The sequence below is a fragment of the Herpailurus yagouaroundi genome, unplaced genomic scaffold, assembly GCF_014898765.1.
Source record: "Herpailurus yagouaroundi ecotype Mexico unplaced genomic scaffold, PumYag 210, whole genome shotgun sequence".
In the NCBI taxonomy this organism is placed as follows: Eukaryota; Metazoa; Chordata; class Mammalia; order Carnivora; family Felidae; genus Herpailurus; species Herpailurus yagouaroundi.
Window position 1 is genome coordinate 21,099,987 of NW_024412441.1, and position 25,024 is coordinate 21,125,010.

At 39.7% G+C, this 25,024-nt stretch overlaps 2 protein-coding genes, 1 long non-coding RNA gene and 1 other non-coding gene across 7 annotated transcripts in view; 1 reads left to right on the top strand and 3 right to left on the bottom strand.

Annotated features, from left to right (window-relative positions):
- Positions 1-311: 311 nt before the first annotated feature.
- CNOT11 (CCR4-NOT transcription complex subunit 11) lies at positions 312-21,409 on the top strand. Of its 3 annotated transcripts, XM_040454054.1 has the most exons (9): positions 314-919; positions 3,785-3,949; positions 12,254-12,406; positions 14,058-14,260; positions 15,514-15,716; positions 17,103-17,199; positions 17,280-17,451; positions 19,745-19,787; positions 21,252-21,409. In XM_040454054.1, exons 1-8 carry the CDS (start codon positions 403-405, stop codon positions 19,747-19,749), a joined length of 1,515 nt encoding a protein of 504 aa, XP_040309988.1. In that variant the 5' UTR covers positions 314-402; the 3' UTR covers positions 19,750-19,787; positions 21,252-21,409. The 3 variants fall into 3 exon arrangements, with proteins under 3 accessions (XP_040309989.1, XP_040309988.1, XP_040309987.1); XM_040454053.1 differs by lacking the exons at positions 19,745-19,787; positions 21,252-21,409 and having other exon boundaries at positions 316-919; positions 17,280-18,414; XM_040454055.1 differs by lacking the exons at positions 12,254-12,406; positions 19,745-19,787; positions 21,252-21,409 and having other exon boundaries at positions 312-919; positions 17,280-18,414.
- LOC121016430 (uncharacterized) lies at positions 13,242-17,328 on the bottom strand. Its single transcript, XR_005784270.1, has 3 exons — positions 17,236-17,328; positions 13,775-13,882; positions 13,242-13,691 (listed from the first exon to the last, which is right to left on the bottom strand). It is a non-coding gene; the product is annotated as an uncharacterized LOC121016430 (long non-coding RNA).
- Positions 21,062-21,176, bottom strand: LOC121016519 (small nucleolar RNA SNORD89). Its single transcript, XR_005784331.1, has one exon. It is a non-coding gene; the product is annotated as a small nucleolar RNA SNORD89 (small nucleolar RNA).
- Positions 21,410-22,479: 1,070 nt separating the features above from the next.
- RNF149 (ring finger protein 149) overlaps positions 22,480-25,024 on the bottom strand; it is a 30,047-nt gene continuing 27,502 nt past the window's right edge. The window contains exon 7 of one of the 2 annotated variants that reach the window (XM_040454057.1): positions 22,480-23,693. In XM_040454057.1, coding sequence (XP_040309991.1) covers positions 23,650-23,693 — 44 coding nt within the window. In that variant the 3' untranslated portion in view covers positions 22,480-23,649. The remainder of the gene's footprint in view (positions 23,694-25,024) is intronic. The other variant, XM_040454058.1, reaches the window with a different exon arrangement.

Below are 25,024 nucleotides of genomic sequence, written 5' to 3' on the forward strand. Positions count from 1 at the left end.
CGTGGCCCACGGTCGTCGGAACCGTTGGCTGCCACGCACTGCCCCGGGAGCTCCTAGGAGGTCTGCTTGGGATCGCGGAAGTCCAGATCTCGCCCCCAGCGCCGGGTGGTCCCACGGCCGCTAGAGGCCAGAACCCCGCTGGCCCGCCCCTCCCGCAGGCCCCGCCCCCGCTTCCGGTCTCTTCACACTTCCCACCCAGCGTCTCCGGATCCTCTCCCTGGTCTCGCTCCAGCGGGCCTCGCTTTCGCTCGGCGCTGCCCCACCGCTCTGCCGCTGTCTGGCTTCTCCGACGTGTTTTGTTTGCGACGCTGTCGTGTAACAGCGCGCTTTACGGCCGTGGGGACGGGGCGAGCCGGCGCCAGGGCCGCTCCGGCCGGGAAGCAGGGCAGGCGGTCGAGGTTGATGCCCGGCGGCGGGGTGAGCGCGGCGTCTGGCCGACTTCTCACCGCCGCGGAGCAGAGGGGTGCCCGGGAAGCGGCGGCGTCGGCGTCCAGGAGCGGCCCGGGAGGCTCCGGCGGCGGCGGCAGAGGCGGAGCAGGCGGCCCCGGGCCGGGCAGTGGAGGCCCGGGGGGGCCCGCGGGCAGGATGAGCCTGACCCCGAAGGAGCTCTCGAGCCTGCTGAGTATCATCTCGGAGGAGGCGGGAGGCGGCAGCACCTTCGAGGGCCTGTCCACTGCCTTCCACCACTACTTCAGCAAGGCCGACCACTTCCGCTTGGGCTCGGTGCTGGTCATGCTGCTACAGCAGCCGGACCTACTGCCCAGCGCGGCACAACGCCTCACCGCGCTCTACCTGCTCTGGGAGATGTATCGCACCGAGCCTCTCGCCGCCAACCCTTTCGCCGCCAGCTTCGCCCACCTGCTCAACCCCGCGCCGCCCGCTCGCGGCGGCCAGGAGCCCGATAGGCCGCCCCTCTCAGGTACGCCGGGGCAGCCCGTCCCTTCCGAAGCCAGATGTGCGCTGTGGTTAGATTGGGAACTTTCCACCTATCCTTGTGCGAGTTCATCCGCAAGTGACATTGTCTCCTTTTGAAATTGTCTATTCTCCCCCCCCCCCCCCCCAAATATGGAGAATTGGTAGCTTAATTGCAGATTCAGGGCACCGCAGATTATTCCTCTCAACTGTACAGGCCATGAAACCATGCAGCTGAGTGGGGCTTGAGAGTTTTAGCAACTCAGTCGCGCTTCATTCTTGTTAACCCCATTTGAGATGTGTGACGTTGTAACTAATGACACCCCGCTCCTGGTTTAAGTCTCAGTCAAGTAAATAGAACTCGTTCAGAACTCGAAGTTGTTGGGCGGAAATAGACATTAAACGGCGTTTAAGGACTTTGCAGCCACCTTCGTTGGTTTGTTGCGTGTCCTGGGATAATGTGATGGGAGCAGAAGATAAAAGGTAGTCTCAAATTTACGGCCTAAGTTAGGAAACGCATGACTACTGGACGTTATGTAAAATGTATATTGGTGCAGCATTGGTGAGATCAGATCTGTGGGTTACATTCAAGGCTGCCTTTTCTTTTTAACTCAAAGAGATACCTTTTGAGACGTGACTTTGGGAGAAGACTCAGCCAGGAAAGCAGAAGGGCACAGAGGGGATGGTGATTAGTGATAAGGGTACTTGGAAGACTAAGACAGAGACCAGTGTACTGGGGGAAGCAGGTAATTAGAGGTGGGAAACAGTTTGATCTTAAAGTACTCAACCTGTGAGAAAATGAGCAAAACACGGTGTGGGTAGAGGCCACTATACAGGGAGTTAAAAGTGAAGGCAGTGGATTTTGAAGTAATACCATGAAGTTTTTCATGGCACAGGAGGGTTTCTACGTTGCAGGCCACTTGGTGTTCATGTGTGGCACCCCCTTTGGATCTAAAACATCCTCTAGTTGGTTTCCTGCAGTGCTCTTATGTAAGAGGGACAAACTTTGTGTTGGATAAGATGCCCTTTTAGGGTACTAGTTCTGAACTAGGCTTTCAGGGAGTTCCAGAATGCCCAGAAAGCAATGGAACATATTATGGGTTGTCAAAACCTACCATCCTAAGAGTCCCTTAGCAGGGAATGGGGACATTGTGGGGTTTATTCAGAGAGCCCTTTGTATTCTGAAGGCCAGGTTAGGCATAGGAAGGATCACTTACGTCATTCTCAGATGTAGTGAGTGTAAACCTAGATGTAGACCATAGACTGCATTTTTTATTAAAGCAGGGATGGTGCTTAAATGGACAATGGAAGCTATATCAACACCAAGACTTATATTGTATGTCTAGGGTGAACATCTAATAGATATATTTTTGTAAAGTTTTTCAGATGATTCAGATTCAGAGCTAGGTAAGTAAGATGACTTCTCTTCACTCAAGCTTGCAGTCTGGTTGGGGAGACATAAATGTAGTCATAACCAGTGTAGTAAGAGTCGTATTAGATGTCACATATAAAATGCTTGGTAGTAGAGAGGAACAACTGCTTGTGTGGCTGGAGACGTCCTCAGAGAGAGTGATGTTTTTGCTGGATGGTGATTAGAGGTGGAGTAAGGGGTGTGTGTGGGGGTGGGGTGTGAGGGAAGGGTGTGGCCCTGTCAGGTACTCTTAGAGAGCTGGATATATTGGATGTTTTGAAATCAGGACTCCTAAAACCTGGAAGATTTTGTGCAACTGGAATGTAGGATATGTGGGTTGGAGGGGAGAGATGATATTTGGCAAGTGGGTCAGGATTAGATTATGAAGGGACTTAAAATGGTGCAGAAGTTTGGGTTTAATCCTGTGTAAACAGGTTAAGTATTGTGAGCATATGTGTACATAAAAATATGACTAGGTGGTAAGTGGGAGTGTGGACTGGGTGATGGGTGGGCAGGAGTCAAAACTGGGAGCTGGGGAAATTAGGAAGGCTGACCTGTAGTTCAGGCAGGAGAGGAGAGGAGGGGTCAGAGAGGAGGGAGCAGAGTCTGGGGACAGTGCCCCTGGGGAATGGATGAGGCTTGGTGAACCACTGGATATGGAACAAAAGGGGACAGCATTTGGCACGGTGGGAATTTTGTAGCTTCACTGTTTTTTGAAGCAGGTGTGAGAAGTGTATTTGCCCTGCTAATGATGTTTCCTTGTCTCTTCAACCTGTACAGTTGCAGCAGCAGAAGAAAAAACATCTTTTTTTTAACCTTATTTATTTTGAGGGGCACCTGGGTGGCTCATTTGGTTGTGTCTAACTTTGACTCAGGTCATGAGCTCACGGTTCGTTAGTTTGAGCCCTGAGTTGGGCTCTGTGCTGACAGCTGGGCACCTAGAGCCTGCTTGGGATTCTGTGTCTTCCTCGCTCTCTGTGTGTCCTTTCCCTGCTCACGTTCTGTCTCTTTCTCAAAAAATAAATAAATGTTAAAAACTTATTAGAGCACAAGCAGGGGACAGGCAGAGGGAGAGAGAGAATCCCAAGAGGGTTCTGCGCTGGGGCTCTATCCCACAAACCATGAGATCAAAACCTGACTGAGCCACCCAGGCGCTCCAAGAAGAGCATTTCTGAGCACTGTAGCTTTTTTGTTTTTGCTTGCACGTGTAAGCTTTAGCCTTTGCATGTTGGAAATACAGGTAAAAAAACCTTAAGCTTCATTGATATTGCCACAAATAGAATTTCAAATGACATATTTAATTACATTTTCATAAATGTATATATTTGGTTCACTGAAACTTAATTTTGTTTTTAAAAATGAGTGAATGGAAATAGCAAGTAGCAAATGCTAATTTTACCAGAGTCAAGTTAATTTTAAAAAATAACCATTGGAGAAATTGTTATACATTTCTATTTACAGGATTTTTACCTCCTATAACTCCACCAGAAAAGTTTTTTCTTTCCCAGCTGATGCTGGCACCCCCAAGGGAACTCTTCAAAAAAACACCTCGACAGATCGCATTGATGGATGTTGGAAATATGGGCCAGTCTGTGGACATTAGTGGGCTTCAGTTAGCCTTGGCTGGTAAGGAGGAATCAGTGGTTTGGGTATTCTTGTGTGGTAGCACAAGGCCGCCTTTTTTTTTTTTTTTTTTATGAGCTTCTCCACTTAAAATGAAGGTCTTTGTAACTGTGCTAAAAGCTTAATAACTTCTGTGAAAAACAGCTTCAGTACTGGATCCTTGTTAATATGGCACAGAAGTTCACTCTGAGTTTTCACCTGAATTGATTGTGTTTCCAATTTAAGAAGAATGCTGGATAAAATTTAGTCTGTTTAAAAATTTTTTCCTGATGTCAAAATGATCTACAGATTCAGTGCAATTTCTCTTAAAATCCCAACAATGTGTTTTTCAGATAGAGAAAAACCCACCATAAACTTCATACGAAATCCCATGGGACCCCGGATAGTCCAAACAATTTGTCTTGGCACCCTTGTTGAGAATCATTTGACAATATATGGAAGGGTTTATTTCTGGGCTCTCTATTCTATAATAATTGCTTTGCCTGTCTGGATTCTACTATACTTCTGATTACAGTAGCTTTGTAGGAAGTTTTGAAATCAGGACATATGAAACCTCTGCTGTGTCCTTCCTTCTGTTTCAAGATTGTTTTGGCACCTTCTGTGTTACATGTGTAAACGAATGAATGGGTTTTCTTGAAGCAAAACCATGTTGTAATAGAAAATAGGGGGACTTTCTTGATCTGGATGGTCAGAGCATCTCGTAAGTAGGGAAGGTAAGAAGAGGCGCCTTTTGTTTAACTGCTCTCAGCAAAAATATGGATGAATGGGTCTTAACCACTTGAGAGTGATTCATTAGGGAAATTCTAATATATAGGCAAATTTTTGAACCCTTGATCTTGTGATTGAGTGAGCTGCAGTATTAATTAATTTTGACAGTTTCCCATCCTTCTTAGATTTAATGCATCTGTGACATTTGGTTTCTTACATAAGGTGACATTGTTCAATAAACTCCTTTTTCCTTGGAGCATTCTGAACCTCTGAACCTCACTTTTTAACTCCTGGGTATCAACAATATAACAGTGGTTATTTTCTGAAACCAAGAGAAATCTTTTTAAGGCTTTTAAGATTGAATGTACACAAAAATACCTATTGGTCACTAGTGCTGGATACAATCTATTCACAGAAATAAAATACAATTTTGAAAAGATAATGTGAAAGCTGGGTACAGAGGTGATAGGCAATTTCAGTCACCTTACCTTCAGAAGGGATAGATATTCTGAGGGTTCTAGTTTTGTATTTAATAGAGTGAGAATCTGATTTCCCTTGCAACTTAGGATGACTTGAGTTAGTTTGTGAGAAAGTTTTAAAGTATATCAAGCCCAGAAAAGAACATGTTAGTCTTGAGAAAATTGGGCACAGTGGCTAAGCTTGCTGCTTGCTGTCCCCTACCCAGATTGAAGATGTCCTAATCCATTCATTTTTACAAGTACCAAAAAACAAAAACAAAGTGATGCACCTGTCTTCTCTGGAGCTGGCTACACACAGATGATCTTTGCAGAGACCCTCAATTCATAGATCTTGTGGTAGGGTTCATGGACCAGAGGTGTGTTTATGGAGGATGCCTTTGCATTTTTTTTTAAACTTTAAAGAAACAAGCAGACAAGTTAAACAGAAGTAACTATAAGGGGCACTTTTACCCTGTTAACAATGTCAGTATTCATTTTAGAGGTTTTATTAGAAATTCCTGACAACTTGCACTTACTAGTTTACCACACAATGTGCCAGTTTAAACCTTTTCCTTGCATTTTGGTCAAGAGTATGTTAATTTTTTGTGCTTTAGTAATCTGAGATGAGAAAATGGCATCTCAGGATAATTTTAATTAGCATTTTCCTTGAATGAGTTGAACATGTGGTTACAGATCTAAGGCATCTTTCATGTCTGGCCATTTTTCCATTGGATCGATGGTCTTTTATTAACACTGGTAGCTCTTTAAGGAATTAGGAATTTAGCTCTGAAATTACAAAATCTGAAATTACAAAATTACAAAATCTGAAATACATAATTTCATAAAACCAGCATGTACATTTTAAGGAATTATAAAGTGACCTTGGAGCAACCATTATCTAAGTTCAGAAATGGAATCGTTTCAGGATCTTGTGGCTCCCTATGTGTTTCTCCTACTCGCTGCTCCCTTTCTTCCCCATCACTAACCTGACTTTTGTGATAATCATTCATGATTTACTTTATAGCCCTCCAAACTGTGCATGCCTATAGTTTAACTTTGGATGTTCTTCAACTTGATGTGCATGTGGAATCATACAGTGTTCTTTTGGGTGTGGGTTGTAAGATGAATCCATGTTGATGATATAATGGTAGTGGTTTCTTTATCCATTTTACTATTGATGGACATAACGTTGCCATGAACATTCTGGTACATTCTCCTAGTGTACATATGAAAGTGTTTCTTCTAGCAGGAAAGATAAGCACATGTAAAACTTTACTAGCTAATGGCAGATTATTTTCCAGATTTTGCTGTGCCATGTTTCATTCCCATTACCAGTGTGCAAGTTATGTGACATTATCTACATCTGATAATTTCAGATGTTAATTTTTGCTAATCTGGAGGGGATCTTGTGTTTTGACTGATTTTCCCACCCCCTGTCCCCAATGGAATTGAACATATTTTCAGATGTTTATTGACCATCCAAGCCTTTTGAAATAAAATGCTTGTTGAAGTCAGCCCATTATTTCTTTTTTAAAACACTGATTTGACCTTTTTTTTTTAAGACATTAAAGTATAGTTGACTTACAATATTACATTAGTTTCAGGTGTACAACATGGCGATTTAACAGTTCTGCACATTTATTCAGTGGTCATCATGTTAGGGGTAGTCACCATCTGTTACCATACAAAGTTATTGCATTATTGACAGTATAACCTACGCTGTACTTTTCATTCCATGATTTATTTAAAACTGGAAGTTAGTACCTCTTTATCCCCTTCACCTATTTTGCCCATCCTCCTCCTTCCCTCCCCTCTGGCAACCACCAGTTTTCTATCTTTAGGAGTCTGTTTCTGTTTTTTTTTTAATTTGTTTCATATTTTTAGATTACACACAGAAGCAAAATCATATGGTATTTGTCTTTGTGTGTCTGACTTATTTCATTTAGCAGAATAACTTCTAGGTCCATCCATGTCACAAATGGCAGGATTTCATTCTTTTTTAATATTCCTTTTCACAATTCTCCATTGTGTATGTATATACCACATCTTTATCCATTCATCTTTTGATGGACACTTAAGTTGCTTCCATATCCTGCTATTATAAACAACGCTGCAATAAACATAAGCGTGCCTATGTCTTTTTGAAATAGTGTTTCTGTTTTCTCTGGGTAAATATCCACAAGTGGAATTACTGAGTCCTATGGTACTTCTGTTTTTAGTTTTTGAGGAACCTCCATACTGTATTCCAGACATGCTGCACCAGTTTACATTCTCACAGTGCACAAGGGTTTCCTTTTTTCCACATCCTCACCAACATTTGCTATTTGTCTTTTTGATACTAGCTATTCTGACTGGTGTGAGGTCATACTGTGGTTTTGATTTGCATTTCTCTGATGATCAGTGATGTTGAACATCTTTTCATGTGTTTGTTGGTCGCCTGTGTATCTTCTTTGGAAAAATGTTCTGGTACTCTGCCCATTTTAAAGTCTGATTATCTGGTTTTTTTTTTTTCCCCCTTGGTGTTGTAGTACTTTATTTTGGATATCAACCCTTTATCAGATACATCATTTGCAGATAGCTTCTCCCATTTATTAGGTTGCTTTTTTATTTATGGTTTCCTTTGATGTATAAAAGCTCTTATTTTGATGTAGCCTCAGTTTGTTTTGTTTTGTTTTTTTCCCCTTGCCTGGAGAGACCTATCTATAAATAAGTTGCTAAGGCCAATGTCCAAGAGTTTATTGCCTATATTTTATTTTAGAAGTTTTATGGTTTCAAGTTTTATATTTAGGTCTCTTATCCATTTTGAGTTTATTTTTGTGTATGGTGTAAGAAAGTGGTCTAGTTTCATTCTTTGCATGTAGCTGTCCAGTTTTCTCAGCACTATTTATTGAAGAAACTGTCTTTTACCCCAATCATATATTCTTGCCTCCTTTCTTGTAGATTAATTGGCCATATAAGCATGGGCTTATTTCTGGGCATTCTATTCTGTTAATTGATCTGTGTGTCTGTTTTTGTCCCAGTACTATACTGTTTTGATTACTGTAGCTTTGCAGTTAGTTTGAAATCCAAGAGCATGATACTTCCAGCCTTGTTTTTCTTTCAAAAGATTGCGTTGGCTATTTGGGGGTCTTTTGTAGTTCCATACAAATTTTAGGATTATTTGTTCTAGTTCTGTGAAAAATGCTATTGGCATTTTAATAGGGATTGCATTGAATCTGTAGATTGGGTAGTATGGACGTTTTAATAATATTTGTTCTTCACAGCCACGAGCCTGGCATGTCTTTCCATTTCTTTGTGTCATCTTCACTTTCTTTCATTAGTGCTTTATAGTTTTCAGAGTGCAGGTCTTTACCTCTTTGGTTAGATTTATTCCTAGTTATCTTACTGTTTTTGGTGCAGTTGTAAATGGGATCGTTTTCTTGATTTCTCTTTCTACTACTTTGTTACTAATGTATAGAAATGAAGGGGCACCTGAGTGCCTCGGTTGGGCGTCCGACTTCAGCTCAGGTCATGATCTCGCGGTGCGTGAGTTTGACATCTGCGTCGGGCTCTGTGCTGACAGCTTGGAGCCTGGCGCCTGCTTCGGATTCTGTGTCTCCTTCTCTCTCTGCTTCTCCCTGCCTTGTGCTATCTCAGAAATGAATAAATGTTAAAAAAAAAAAAAATTAAAATGCAACAGATTTTCTGCACGTTGATTTTGTATCCTGTGATTTTAGTGAGTTTATCAGTTGCAGCAGTTTTTTGGTGGGTCTTTTCAGTTTTTCTATAGGTTAGTATCATGTTATCTGCAAATAGTGAAAGTTTTACTTCTTTCTTACCAGACTATTTTTTTGTCTGACTGCTGTGGATAGGACTTCCAGTACTGTGTTGAATAAAAGTGGTGAGAGTGGAAATGCCTGTCTTGTTCCTGACCTTAGGGGGAAGCTTTCATCCTTTCACCAGTGAGTGTGGTGTTAGCTGTAGGTTTGTCATATATGGCCTTTATTATGCTGAGATTTGTTCCCTGTATACCCATTTTAGTAAGAGTTTTTAATCATGAATGGATGTTGGATATTGTCAAATGTTTTTTCTGTATCTATTGAGATAACCATATCAGTTTTATCCTTCATTTTGTTAATGTGTATCACACTGGTTGATTTGTGAATATTCAACCGTCCTTGCAACCCAGGAATAAATTCCACTTGATCATTTATTTTTGTTGTAATCTTTATTATTTCCTTCCTTCTGCTTTTAGGTTTTGCTCTTCTTTTTCTGGCTCCTAAAGGTATAAAGTTCGGTTGTTTGAGATTTTTCTTCTTGAGGTGGACCTGTACTACTATAAACTTCCCTTTTGGAGCTGCTTTTGCTGCATCCCAAAAGTTTTGAACTTGTGTTTTCATTTTCATTTGTTTCCATGTGCTTCTTTATTTCCTGGTTGGCCCATTCATTGTTTAATAGCATGTTATTTAACCTCCATGTATTTGTGGTCTTTCCAGTTTTTTTCTTGTGGTTGATTTCTAGTTTTGTAGCATTGTGTTCAGAAAAGATGCATGGTATGACTTGTTCCTTCTGAATCTGTTGAGACTTGTTTTATGGGCTAATATATGATCTGTTCTGGAGAACGTTCCATGTGCACTTGAATGTGTATTCTGCTCTTTTAGGATGGAATGTTCCAGATATATCCATTAAATCCGTCTGTTCCAGTGTGTCATTCAAAGCCACTATTTCCTTATTGATTTTTTGTTTAGAGGATCTGTCCACTGATGTGAGCAGGGTGTTAAAGTTCCCTACTATTATGTATTACTGTCAATTTCTTCATGTTAGTATTTGCTTTATATATTTGGGTGCTTCTATGTTGGGTGCATAAATATGCACAATTGTTGTATCTTCTTGTTCGGTTGTCCCTTTTATGATTATATAATGCCCTTCTCTGTCTCTTGGTACAGTCTTTGTTTTAGTCTAGTTTGTCCTGGGGCACCAGGGTGGCTTAGTCAGTTAAGCCTCTGACTTCAGCTCAGGTCACAATCTCGTGGTCCTTGAGTTTGAGCCCAAGCCCTGCGATGGGCTCTGTGCTTGACAGCTCAGGGCCTTGGAGCCTGCTTCAGATTTTGTCTCCCTCTCTCTTTGCCCCCCACCACACTTGTGCTCTGTCTCTCAGAAATAAACAAACATTAAAAAAAATTTGTGAAAGTCTACTTCGTCCTGTATAAGTATTCCTCCGCGCCCGCCCCCCCCCCGCATCAATTTGCATGGAATATTTTTTTTTCTATACCTTCACTTTCAGTCTGTGTCTTTGGATCTGATGTTTGACACCAGACAGGTCTCTTGTAGGAAGTATATAAATGGGTCTTGTTTTTTAATCCATTCAGTCACTGTCTTTTGACTTAAAAGTAAATGTGCATTTAGTTCACTTAAAGTAAGTATTCATTGATATGTATGTTTTGCTATTTTGTTAGTTTTCTGGTTGTTTTTATAGTTCTCTGTTCTTCTCTTGCTCTCTTCCCTTGTGATTTGATCCCTTTGTTTAGTATTATGTTTGGATTCCTGTTTTTTATGTATCTGTTACAGGTTTTTGGTTGGTGGTTACTATCAGTTTTATATATAATATTCTTTGTATATACCAGTCTAAAGTAAACTGATGGTTGGTTAAGTTTGAACATTCTGAAGGCACTATGTTTTTACTCTCCCACCTCACCCCTGGCTCTGTATTTTACGGATGTATTGTATGTATATGTATGTATACATACATGTATATATTGTCATATTTTACATCTTTTTATTTTGTGCCCCTTATCTAATTATTATAGATATAATTAATTTACTACTTCTGTCTTTTAACCTTCATACTAGCTTTATAAGTGATCTACTACCTTTAGTATGCATTTGCTTTTACCAGTGCATTTTTTTCTTTTCATAATTTTATTCTAATTATGGCTTTTTCTGTTTCACTTATAGAAGTCCCTTTAACAGTTGTTGTAAGGCTAGTTTAGTGGTGATGAACTTTAACTTTTGTCTGTCTGGGAAACTATCTGTCATTCAATTTTGAGTTCTAGCGTTGCTGGGGTTAAGTACTCTTGATTGTAGGGTTTTTACCAGCACTTTGAATATCATGCCACTCCCTTCTGGCCTGCAGTTCCTGCTGAAAGAACATCTGATAGCCTTTTGAGGTTTTCCTTGTAACTATGTGCTTTTCTTTTGCTGCTTTTAAGATTCTCTTTTATCTTTTAATTTTTGACATTTTAATTATGTGTCTTGATATGCACCTTCTTGGGCTCATCTTGTGTAGGGTTCTCCGAGCATCTTAGACTTGGCTGGCTCTTTCCTTCCCCACGTTAGGGAGGTTTTCAACAATGACTTCTTCAAATAAGTTTTCTGCCCCTTTTTCTCTTCTTCTGGGACCCCTTATAATACCTGATGTTGTCATAGAAATCCTTTAACCTATCCTCATTAATTTTTTTTTTCTTTTTGCTGTTGTGCTTGGTGTGTTCCATTACCCTGTCTTGCAGATCGCTGATCCTTTCTTTTGCATCTGCTATTTATTCTCTAGTTTTCATTTCAGTTATTGTATTCTTCAGCTCAGTTCTGAGCGTATTCACTTTTCTCCCCAGTCCAGTGTGAGCATCTCTATGACCATTACCTGAACTCTTCATCAGGTGGATTGCTTGTGTTTCCTTTAGTTCTTTTCTGAGGTTCAGAACATATTCTTCTGTCTCATTTTGTCTGACTCTGTGTTTCTATATATTAGGTATGTCACTTACATCTCTTGGACTTGAAAGTAGTGGCCTTACATAGAAAATGTCCTGTGGAGCCCATTATTTTAATACCCCCTGATCACCAGTCCAGCACTATGGATATCCCTTGTATGGGCTGTATGTACCCTTCTGTTGTGACTGGTCTGCAGCAGATGGGGATGCTCTGGCAGGTGTGGCTGCCCCCCCCCCCCCCAGCACAACTGGCTGACAGTGTGGTTGCAGCTGCTGCTGGCTTATTGGTGGGTTTTGTAGCTCCTGGCTGATTTGTATTGGTGGGGGAGGGGGGATGTGTCTATATTCTGAATCTAGCCCTTTGTTCATATGTTGCAGACAGCTTTTCCCAGTTAGTTTTTTCACTTTCCTTGTGTTGCCCTCAATTTAAAAATGTCTCTTATTTTACCCTTTTTCAGAACGCCAGTCTGAATTGCCAACCCAAAGTAAGGCTAGCTTCCCTAGTATTCTCAGTGACCCAGACCCAGATTCTTCTAATTCTGGATTTGACAGCTCAGTTGCCTCTCAAATCACAGAAGCTTTAGTCAGTGGACCAAAGCCACCTATTGAAAGTAGGTATATTACTTTTTTGTACTTGGTTTTATTTTACCAGCATCCTGAGACTTTTGGTTTTCTAAAACATGGTGTTACCTTTGTTGCTGCTTAAACTTGAATTCAGTGAGACACTTCCCAGTTATAGTGTCTTGTAGAACATAGTAGTGATGGTCTGTGTTCTTTAATAAAATTACATTTCAAGTTTTTTTATCAGCATTCCTGAAGATACAAATTCTGATTTTACTGAAATGAGTCTTCTGTAATTTATTAACTTTTGTATTCAGGCTTCTATGTGGTTTTAGTGATGAAGGCATGCTTTATCCTTAGGTATAAGAAAATGTTCTCCAAATTATAGTGTCACCATGAGTTTAAAACTTACATGACTTTAATGCCATTATTAGATCTTTGACATAAATGGGTTTAATATTTGAAGTCTAAGCTGAGCACAAGTGTGCCTGACAGCCCCATGGCACATACTGGTTTTCATTTAATATTTGCTTACTGTGTGTTGCGTAAGCCACCAGAAAAGTATGTGAAAAGCAAATCAGATACGGAGTCTGGCTAAACGTACGTACTTCTTGGGAATGTTTTCATTATCATATAAGTAGTGCTTCTCCTGAGGTGTTAAAAGTTTTTTCTTTTTATAAGTGGTCTGAAAAGAGATTGAGATGCTAGTCCTACTAGATGTAAAATGCTTGATGTAAGTGAAGAGAGAGTAGAAGATAAACTGGTGATTCTTAGCCAGAAAACCTTTTCAACAAACCATTCTCAAATTTGGCAGGGGCTAGGACCCATGGTCAGAATAAGCCATCTGAGGCCCTGTGTGGAAACCAGAGTGAGTTATGAAATTTGTTCAGCAAAAATCCCAGCCAGCATTTATTTTCTTGGGCTTATAACTTAGGGTTCAGTCTTATTTCACACAACAATTGAGGTAGAGTCACTGCATTTTCCTATTGTTGTTTTACTGTTCTATGAAAATGAATATGGGATTTGTGAATTCAGGGGTTTATGAAAGTCTCTGGATTCATTTGGGAATGTCAAGCCAACTGTACTTTTTTGTTCCCTGCCATTTTATCTACACATAATTTGCCACCTCAACATTAGAAGATGCAAAGAAAAAACCACAAATAGTAGTGCTGAATAAAATAATAGTAATTATTCACTACTACTGAATAAAGTAATAGTAATTAATGGGGCACCTGGGTGGCTCAGTCGGTTAAGTGTCTGTTGATCTCAGCTCAGGACTCGATCTCAGGGTTGTGAGTTCAAGCCCCACGATGGGCTCTGCACTGGGTGTGAAGCCTACTTAAAAAAAAAATACCGGTCACTAAGAATAGGAAGAGTGAGATCAAGTAGCATTTCATTTTTCCCATCAGAACTCTCACCAGTATGTGAAGTTGTATCCTTTTGCTTCTCAGTGGTGATCATGCTTGAATTAAAAATCATCAGATCATGGTAATGCCTTCATCTCTCCTGAAAAGTAGATTTGGGCTCTGGAATAATAATGTTCTATCAGTGTTTCATTTTGTTGGCATTCTGAATAAAACCCTTTCTATATCATCTCTGCTTTGGATTTTGAAGTCTGCAAGTTTTATCATGTTATCTTTATACAGATGTGCATAGATGGTAGCTTCCTGATCGAAGCAAACATTCCTACTCTCGTTACAGGCCATTTCCGGCCAGAGTTTATTCGTCCACCACCTCCACTCCACATTTGTGAGGATGAGCTGGCTTGGCTGAATCCAACAGAGCCTGACCATGCGATTCAATGGGACAAATCAATGTGTGTCAAGAATAGCACTGGTGTGGAGATCAAGCGAATAATGGCCAAAGCCTTCAAAAGCCCCTTATCTTCTCCTCAACAAACACAGGTATGTATTTATTTGTAGGTGTTTTATTTTAATCCTTCACATGATAAATGACCAATAAAATGATCTGCCGATAGGAGCCAGCAATAAGAATGTTTTGGATCCAAGAAGTCTTGGATCTCTGGAGCTTTGTTCTGCCCCTCCCACTCTGGTCATTTTACTCTGGTGGAAAAAGACTGATGACTCAACATGTATCAACACTTATTTGGGGCCATTTTGACTATGGGAGAGGAGGGGTAGGATGGATCTCACAGTTTTGGCATTTTGCATATGTTGTTACATTTGCTGGACAGTAACTACTGAGGGTAAGTGAGATTAACATCTTATGGAGGAAGAAAATGAGACCTAGGGAGGGTAAGCTAGCCACTGTCACACAGCTGGTTAGTGGTGGATTTGAAATTTAGAATAGCCCCTGCTATTCTTTGTGTAAGACTCCCCTGGGCAGGGAAAGGCAAGGATACCTGGTGGGTGGTTTCGGTTTGGTGAATTTTACCCAGCTTTGCAAACTTAAACAGTGGAACTTGTGAGGACATACTGACACTTCCAATCCAGTTTACCACTGAAAATGTTACTTTCAGAGTCAAATAACAGCTGTTCGTAGTTCACTTTGTTTGCTAGGCCATCCTAAAACACAGTCCACTGTGGTATATGCAGGCAGGTAGGGGAATGAACATAGAGAATTTGTGAAAAACCACTTATTTGGCAGAACTGCTTTTGAAGGTGTTTATTTAGATTGCATCACGTGAGTAGGGCCTGAACTGTACGGTCCTGCCGTGAGGCACCACAACAGGGCAGCGATCTCCTCCTGTCATGCTTCTCTCCTTGAGTGTCTGCTCTCTGCCTGGGCTGCACTCTTTCCCCTATTCTCAGTTCTTTGTGGTCTGTGCTTTTCTGGAGAACTGGTTGACAACTAAGATAATTTTTGGTTATAACAGAGGATAGGAAAAGCCTACAAAGCTGTTAAGGAGGATACTGTTACAGTCCACACAGCATTCTATCCAACCAGACCATACTGAGGCTGGTTTAATGCCCTGGAAAGGGATCACTAGCATTTTTAGTCTTGAAGGTGTCTGCATTTTAATATCTTCACAGCTTAAATGTAAATTTAAAAATTAATACAAGATTATGATGGGTTTCAGGGAAGAAATTTACCAAGTTGGTTCAATGTAGATTATTTTATAGTTTGGTTTTGTAGGCAGGAAAGAGAATATTTGACTTAAGAACCTCTCTCTCTTTAAAAATTTGGTTGTATTTAGCTCCTGGGTGAATTGGAAAAAGACCCCAAACTCGTTTATCATATTGGCCTCACTCCAGCCAAACTTCCAGACTTAGTGGAAAACAACCCTCTAGTTGCTATAGAAATGCTGCTGAAGTTAATGCAGTCAAGCCAGATCACAGAGTATTTTTCGGTTCTGGTCAACATGGACATGTCTTTGCATTCAATGGAAGTTGTAAATCGGTAAGTTTTTATACTTGATTGGGTGTGGGTGGGTGGCAGGGGCGGTGTGAATCTAGATCCTGATTAAATGGCCAGAAGGCAAAAACTAGCAACAAATTTTTAGTTGTTTTTTTTTTTTTAACCTTCTTGAAATTGTACTGAAGGCTGCCCTTTTAAGCTTATCAGCCGGTAAAAACTAAGTAATCACAAGTATGTGTACAGGAGCGTTCTTTCTGGGGTGGGAGAGAGAGGAGGCAGGCATGAGGCTTTCAACTTTATTTTCTGTCATTGGCAAAACTGGTCAGCTGTTTGTTGAAAATACACTACTGTGTGTCTGCATTCTCCTGTTCAGGCTTTTCCCTCCAGTGCAGACTCACTTCCTTCTGGGGCTGCTTCTGCTCCCATCCTTGGACTGCCTGCCCTCTCAGTGCCAGCTTTTTCCCCTTCACTATGTTCTTGTAGCACTGTTTTCACCAGCTATTTGGTATTTAGTCCAAGAATAACCACATCTTTTTATCAGTAGTATTCTTTCTAGAGAATAATTTCAAGGATGAGGTCTGTTCCTTGTGCCCCCCCCCGCCCTCCTCCCCCTCTCCCCCCCAACCTCAAGTGACCACAGCACTTTTCTCAGAGCACTGGTTCCTTGGTGCTTTATGGGGAAAGGTTCTGTAGTCAAAGAAGTTTAGAATTCCTTTTGGAAATTCATACTGTATAGCTAGCATAGCATACCTTTATTTGAACGTGGAATTCCCATCTTTTTGTTTTCCTTAAAATATTCCACAGAATCTTTCAGAAAATACCAGCTTTCCTCGTGGAGACACTAATGTGCCACCAATGCCTTCTGTCACATTCCATCCGGATCTCTACCACCATGTTCCTGAATGTGCCACACTAATCCCAGATCCCAGCTTTTTCTCACATCACTTGCTAGGTTATAAGAAATACTTCAAGGTTTCAGTTTTAGGCCACTTGACCTTTTAAGGCTTTTCCTGTTTTTTCATTTACACTGCTTTTTGCAAACCCCTCATTTTAGCCCTTAATTATTAAAAATTATACCTTCTTGGACCTACCACCTTGCATAGCACTTACATGTAATTGAGGTTTAGTTAACGTTACTTACTAGAGCTTGAAGACCATTAACTACAAATTAGGATTCAACCAAGAACACAGAAATGTGGTGTTCAAAATTATGAGTAATTTTCATGTGTAATGTAATGCTAAGTATAGACTTAAAAAATGAAGTGCCATTGACCAACAAAGTGGGTGACTCAGGCTTATTTGCATAAGTATGTTTAAAAGTAGGTAACTGATCATCTATCAGAAATTTTGACTAAATGACCAAAGAGGAATTTTATATTTTATGGGTAACAGTGTTTTGTAACAGCCCTTTTTAACTTTCTGAAACAGACTCACTACAGCTGTTGATCTACCTCCTGAATTTATTCACCTTTACATATCAAATTGCATCTCTACTTGTGAACAAATTAAGGATAAATATATGCAGGTAAGTAGCAGAGATTTTTGTAAATTTTATAAATACCTGCCAAGAAAACGGGTACAATAAATTTGCTTTCTCTTTTTCAGAATCGTTTGGTGCGTCTTGTGTGTGTCTTTCTCCAGTCCTTGATCCGTAACAAAATAATTAACGTGCAGGACTTGTTTATAGAAGTGCAGGCATTCTGTATTGAATTCAGCAGGATACGAGAAGCCGCTGGCCTTTTCCGATTGTTGAAGACCTTGGACACTGGAGAAACACCTTCCGAGACCAAAATGTCAAAATAATACCTCATCAGAACCACCATATTCATTATTCAGCTATATTGTGACTTAATTTTTAAACTGTTAGAACCCTGAGTGGATTGCTTGGCCTAATGCATATAAACACTACTTTATCTACTTAAAGCAAAATTTTCCCTTCCTGGATGACTTTTTCCTTGAAATGGATTTTTGGTAAGAACTTAGAAAAATGTGTCTATTTTGGTGTCTTTGCTGATGATTAGGATTAGCAGTTATCCAAAAAAAGTTCCTGCAAAAAAGTAGATGCGGTCTTTAGCACTGTAGAACCAAGGTGCCTGTTTTTGTTTAAAACACAACTTACAGGCTACTGATAAATCAAGAATCCCAGTTTTCTTAAGGTTCTGATATTTTAGTATTTAATGGGAGTAAATGAAGACATTCTTAAGAATTTGTCATACTGCCCTTGAGGTGAAATCAGTTAAGTGTTTTTGAATCAAGGGGCAAACAGAAGTTTGGTCCTTGAACCCATTTATGCGTACAGCCCTTACCGCCTCCTGAAGCACAGTTTGAACCAAGGAAATGCTTCTAGCTTTATCCTTTCTTGTCATGGGGACTTAATAGACAACAGAATACATGCATTCCTTGGACCTCTTAGAAACATGGAAACTCTTAGAAACCTTTTTTGAGACTATAATAGCTGGTGTAGTGTTCTGTTTTTTTCCTCTTGAGCTGTTCATTAGTTCTTCAGTTCTTAGTCTAAGATAGTTATTTTCTTGTTTAAAGGAAAAATATTAGTCCATGTTTTGGGAGATAACATCACCACTGAGGAACTGTCATGTACAGTCTGTACCCTGCTGCCTGTGCTAGGGCAGATGACCTGTTTGAGACGTAGGAGGACAAGGTGGCTGGCGTCATGTGGGCTGTTATCCCTCATTTAACTCTGGACAACAGTGCCTTACATTAAAGTTTTTTATGAACTGTATTATGTGTTTTTTTTACTTGAAGAAAGCATGAAAAATTCCTCATATACTGAGGTACTTCCAAAGCCTGCTCTTTATAGGGAAGTAATCTATTCAACAGGAATTCACCTTCCAATTTAACCCTCAGCGAAAGTTAAAGGAAACCGAGCCTACTGGTTTAAAGAGGAGTTTCAACCTTATAATAGCAGCAAAAAAACAGCACTCCTAGATTTATAAGAAATTTTATGTCTTACGTAATCTTATGAAAGTAAGGTATTTATAAATGTATTTGCTTAAAGTAATTAAGAACCCAAGCCAGTGTACTAGAGGAATGCCTTTAAGACATCCAAAATGATAGTAACAGCCTTGATTTCCATACCTATAAGTGGGCATCATTGTTTTACCTTATTAGGTTTGGGAATTACTTCCAAAAGCACTTCCAAATACTTCCAAAAGTATTATTGAGATACTTCTGGGAATGGCAAAGTTTGGATGACTGTTGGAAGGGCTCCAGGACCTACTGATTCTCTGATAACGTTGAACGATACTGGCCAACAGCACTATTAACTCATGCCTGAACAAAGCTTACCTAACATGTACTTTCTCTATAAGGCACATCAGCTTTCATGTGCTGAGAACAGGAGACAACACTATGCTTGGGGGCCATTTTAAACTGTAAAATCACCAAGGTACAAAATTTTGGAAAAGACACTAAATACATAGTGGAGAAGGATACACTGTTGACACTTTGAGAGCTGAAACAAGAAGGCAGAGTGTCCTCTTACTAAACCTCAATCGGAACAAGTGTGTCACATGCCTCAAAATTTTCACTGCACTGTACGTGTCCACAAAGGACTTGCAAAAAGCACTGCCCATCCTGATGTGAGGGTTACAGATAAATTCAGTTGGTGAATTTACAAATTCTGGACTCTGCAAATAGACTATTGCTAAAAACTCCAAGATCACACTATTGGTGTTTACTTGAAAGAGGAAAGATTTCCAAATCTAAATAGTTAACAAAAAACAGTAGTTATATTTAGGGAACATTTTACCCCCCTCCCCTCCCCCAAAAGTGAGTCAGGTTCACATTTAACACCAGCCAGGCTCTGTGCTGACAGCTCAGAGCCTGGAGCCTGCTTCTGATTCTCCTTCTCTCTCTGCTTCTCCCCTGTTCACTCTCTCTCAAAAATGAATAAATATTAAAAAAATTTAAACACCAGCAAGAGGTTCTTCATTAAACATGTTTAAAAGTAGAAGAAAGTTTACCTGAAATCAACTATAGTCCTGGGATTCAGTAACTGTAATCAACTTTTAAGTGTAGTTCAATTGACTGCCATGTTAAAAATAACATATCTTGAATTCTAGTTCCGGTTTCTAGTTGTAGTATCTTCAAATCACCTGTAAAAAGACAGCACTAAGTTACACCATAGGGTAGAAAGAAAAAATGCTTCAAAATTAATCAGGTCCCAAGATACAACTACTTTAATTCTTTTAGCAGTGTTTATACATTTAAACAACTTTAAAGAAACAGTTATCACTCACCTTTCTTACAGAGTACACACTTTCCCACAATTTTAAGTGGTGTGTACCACTACTTTATCTTGTAATGATTCTCATGGAAAGCGATGGCTCATGTGCTTATTTTAAATAATATTTTGAAGGGCAGCACTTTAGCATTTTAAGGATATCTGGAAAACTAACGCATATTTTTACGTATTCTTTAAAATTCTTGCACACTCTACCTAGGTACTAAGACCATTTTGTTGGTTTCACTTTATATCTGGTCTGTCGTTTTTATGCAATCACTACTGTTCTGATCAGGAAATCCATCCCTAAAATGCTTCCAAAAACACAGTCCTGGGATCCAATACCTATGCAGCCAAGCCCCACGAAAGTGCTGGTGTTCTCAGGTTTCTCATTAGCCCATAATATACAAGCTTACACCTCTTCAAAAAAATGGACTGAATTAATGTGATCCATATACCTTTTTCAATTTACAACTTCTACTTTGCTGTTAGAATAAAGGCAAATCTAGCTAAATGGCTGATTACACTGTAGAAATTTCACTTTTATAAGAATTACGTTAGTATCTTTTAAAATGAAATGTTTTTAAAACTTCAAAAGCGAAATTAACTGGGAAAGGCGTAGGTGGCTTTTCTAATTGGTTGTTGCATCACAGAAGCACAGCGTATGTTATATATAAGACTCACTTTGGTTCAGGCCAGCATCCTGTGCTTTGTAAATCACAAATTGGGTTACGCTGAGCTCAAAGAGACTGCTTTTGACCAAACATGTAATTACCTCAGGTTCTCGTTAATAACATACACATACTGATTTAAGCTCAGCCTTCACTGAGCAAATAAACTTTAATGTGCTCAAAAGAAGAAACTTGCCAATTAAGCTATCCTCTTGGGGAATTTGGTTACACTGGGTATTTCATCCCAGTGGGAACACACCTGTTCTTGAAGGCCTATTTCTGTTTCTGATTCTAGCAGTCCCTGATGCAGCAAGTAGACTGCAAAGTATGTAGACAGGTATTTACTACTCAATTTAAGATCCAATGCCTTCAATTCACTGATTATTTTTTCTTCTAAAAATACCAGCTCTCTTTGGGAAGAGCAGACCCCTCTGAGAAAGCCTGCCCAAGTACAAAGCTTCAGTCCTGAGGTTACTGAGGTCAGACCAGTGATTCGCTTCTGGAGATTTTGTCATCGTGTGCCCCACAGAGAGCAAACTGCTGATGGGCACACTGCAATTCGGCCTTTTATTGTCATCACTCCTCAGTGACTGCAGGAGACAAGCTCTCAGGAGAGGCTTTTTATATTCAAGATCCCCCAGACTTCAGCATGTGAGGAAGTTTACCTGTCCAAGGTGCCCTGTTTTTGCACATCTCCTCCTGCCCTTTGTGGTGTTCTAGCGGGAAACCCAGAAGTAGCACCTGGGCAGGCGGCTGACAACAGTGCTTCACGTTCATGGTCAAACTGCTTCTTTCACATGCTGCCTGGGACTTCCAAAGTTAAAAAAAAAAACAAAAAAAACTGTTTCTACAGTAATTGTGAACAAATGGCTTTTATGACAATTGTTAGTGGGAACATGATTACTGCCATAAATATGACTAACCTTAAACCAAATCTCTCTGGTTTACCCTTTCTTCATTACATTCCCATATTCCGAGTAGCATTTTATCAATTTCATGTCTCAGCAAACATTCTGCTAATATTTGACCCTTTTCTATCATATTTATATCTAAAAAAAAAGCCTATCAAAGGAAGCTTTCAAAGTGTTGCAGTTCTCTATTTTTTCTTGGTAATTCCTTTCTCTGCTATTAAAGACATGTTTCCAGGGGTGCCTGAGTGGCTCAGTCGGTTAAGCGACTTTGGCTCAGGTCAGAATCTCACTGCTCTGTGGTTTGAGCTGCTGATAGCTCAGAGCCTTGAACCTGCTTCGGATTCTGTGTCTCCCTCTCTCTGCCCCTCCCCCATTCATGCTCTGCCTCTCTCAAAAATAAACAAAAAAATTATTTTTAAAGACATGTTTCTGCAGATGAGACCAGACTACTACAGTTCTTCCCATCTCTTAAATTTGCAGTTTAGTGTTCAAACGTTTGAATTATGGAAAGCTGTATCTGATAGCTGCTAATGAAGAAATCATACTTCTGTAATTATCAAACAATTTAGCTTGATCGGTCATGATATTCTTTTTAAAAGTCTGCTTCATTGGATACTGGAAAGAATTATTAATTAAAGCATGTCTCCCAAGTATGTATCTTAAAATACAAACAGCAAAAAACCTACTTGGTACAGAATCAAGGACATACTTTCCTATTTGCAATGAACCACAAAGATAATGGCTATTAAGGAAACCTACTTTGAGGCTGTCAATGAGAGCTCAAAGTCAGTCAACTTTTCTACTTCAGTAGCTCCTCAAGTTGAATCTGGCCACAGAATTTACACCAGCAAAACTGTTTACTCACCAAATGTTTCACTATGAGTGGCTAAAATCCAAGGGCAACAAATAGTTTGAAGGAAAAAAAAGAAAACAGAGCCATACAAAACTTAGATGCAGCTGTTAAGAATGAATTCCTTACATTTTTTAAAACTCCAAACAGACCTTTATTTTTACTCATAAAATAAAGATACACACAACTAGCTTAGAAGCAACAAAGGACAACAGTTTCAAGTTTTAAAAAAATAACTCTCCCTCACCCTCCTCAACTTCCACCTCCAAGAAGGGAGAGGAGAGCAGAAAGTGTGCGTTTTTACTTAATAATTTTATAAAATTTAAGAGTGCAGTCTCCAAAAGCTTTACATTCACCTGCCGCTTTCAACCTACAAGTGAGAACAGCCAAGAATAAAAAGGATAGATGATTACAGGAGATCATGATCTTTAAATCAAGTAAACTGCTTACTTTGTAACAGAAACAAAGTTCTCCATCCTTTTAATTGTAAAGATTAAATTGTAGTTGGAACTAATACAGTCATCATTTACAAAAACCTCTGCCTGCTTGATTTCCTTAAGGCAATGAAGAACTTACTGCTCATGTGTGATGAAGGATCTTAGCTTTTCATTTGTAGAAAAAATGGACAAATTTCCCTCTCCTTTAAGGTATCACAAGCAATTAGGGATTAAAAAGGGAAAATGCAAATCCTAAAGTCACCTAACGCTTTTCCTATAATTCCAAAGAGAGAACAATGAAAAGGTGTTCGTAGGTTTCAAAGTCTATATAGTAACACGGAGGTTTGAGAAAGCTGTAGATTTCTCAGATCTCATTTATAAGTTTAATGCTCTAGAAAAGCCTTTCCTCCAAGGAAAACTCGTGATCAATAACTGAAGTGAATTATACAATTCCACTTCCACTAGTCTAAATTCAGTTGCTGAGTCTAAAGCCATCCTTGAGAAACAAAATCCCATTTGTACAGTACCGTGGTAGCTAGTCTAGTAGTATTCAGAAAAACCTCCCCCTGCCACCCCCTTTAGAGGGCCTTCCTAGTGGTCTCCTCTGTAAGAGTCCAAAACAACATACTGTTTATCATAAATGATATATTTTAGTAGATAAATATATTAAGACTAATCAAAACATCTCTTTAAGAATAAAATATCTTAGCCCTTTGTGTATCAAATCAGAACCTGATAGGTAAAAGAATGTACATTATTTTCAAATATACAAACTATGTGCTGAAGTCAAAAAAAAAAAAAAAAAAAAAAGTCCTTTAATTGAAGTCAATGCTCTGTCCATGACGCGGTCACCCGGATGTGTGCTAGGAGACGGGCCTTCCATGTTCAAGGTCGCTCCTGCCCATTTCTACAATGAAGCAACAAAAGCCAATGTCAGCCACTTAGCATATTCTAAACTTCAATTACAGAAGCACTGTGACTCATTTGGAGACTATAATTCAAGCAACAAATTACAAAAAAAATGTACATAAAACCTACATGTAAAATTGGCAACTCATTCCAGAGAGCAAAAAAAATATACAAACATCTTCCTCACACAGAGTGTGAGAAGTTTTCTCACATTAGCTTAACCAATGTTACTTTAACCAACATGGTGCTATTAAAAAAAGGATGCAGTCTTTTAGTTGGTGAACTAGTGTATGTTTTCAAAAGTAAACCAGACAGCTATGACGACATCTGATGATGATGATGGTGGTGTCACTGCCCACAAAAACAACAGAGAGCATTTCCTGTGTTATATATGTGACTCTGTGAGGTAAGCATTAGGATGTTATTATGCTCATTTTACAGATGATGAAACATGGGCACAGAGACATTAAACTATCTTGGAAAAGGAACTGGTGGTTCAAAGTCAGAAGGTTTCTTACAGGAATAGAGTACTTCCTTAAATACAGAATCAAATACTTCAACTCACCTACAGTCAGAGCCAAGAAGGTCAACTGGACAACAGAAGGAGTACTCACCAGGGAAACACAGTCTCTAGCGAGTAGTCTATCATTAGTAAGTTCCACATTTTATTTCTAGTTGCTCCGAAGAGCCTAGTAAATGTTTTCTCAACTTTAAGTGAAGCCACATTTTATTCTGGAAGTACTAGTGTCTGCTTAAAAGAACTGATTTCTTGGGAGTACCTGGGTGGCTCAGTCGCTTAAGTGTCCAACTCTTGGCCCAGGTCATGATCTCATGGTTCAGGAGTTGGAGTCCTGTGTCGGGCTCTGCTTCGGATTCTCTCTTTCTCTCTCTCTCCCTTTTTCTCTGCCCCTTCCCTGTGTGCATGCATGTCCTCTCTCTCTCTAAACTTTTTTTTTAAAAAAAGAATAGATTTCTCCAATTTAATATTTCTCAAATTATATTGGTACAATGACAAGGTGGAAAGAATATGAACATTTAAATTTACCTGTCAATTTACTCGTGAAGAAATACTTGGAAATTAAAAATAAAAAAGGACAAAAACAAAAAACAAAAAACAAAAAACAAGAAAGCAAACACACACACAAAAGGCAGGTGTGGGGAGTGGGCCCAGCTTCTTCAGAATGTATCTAACATCCTGTTGTTTTATAACCTAGCTTCTTTTTCCACTTTTATTTTTATGCACTATTTGTGGGTGTGTGTGTGTGTGTGTGTGTGTAGGGGTGATTTTATTTGTATAGAATACATTTCCAAGGATGAAATATCAGCTTC

Coding starts and splice junctions, on each gene's coding strand:
- CNOT11 (XM_040454053.1), top strand. CDS start 403: ATGCCCGGCGGCGGGGTGAGCGCGGCGTCTGGCCGACTTCTCACCGCC. Junction 920..3,784: donor CGATAGGCCGCCCCTCTCAG/GTACGCCGGGGC, acceptor TTCTATTTACAG/GATTTTTACCTCCTATAACT. Junction 14,261..15,513: donor CTTCTCCTCAACAAACACAG/GTATGTATTTAT, acceptor GGTTGTATTTAG/CTCCTGGGTGAATTGGAAAA.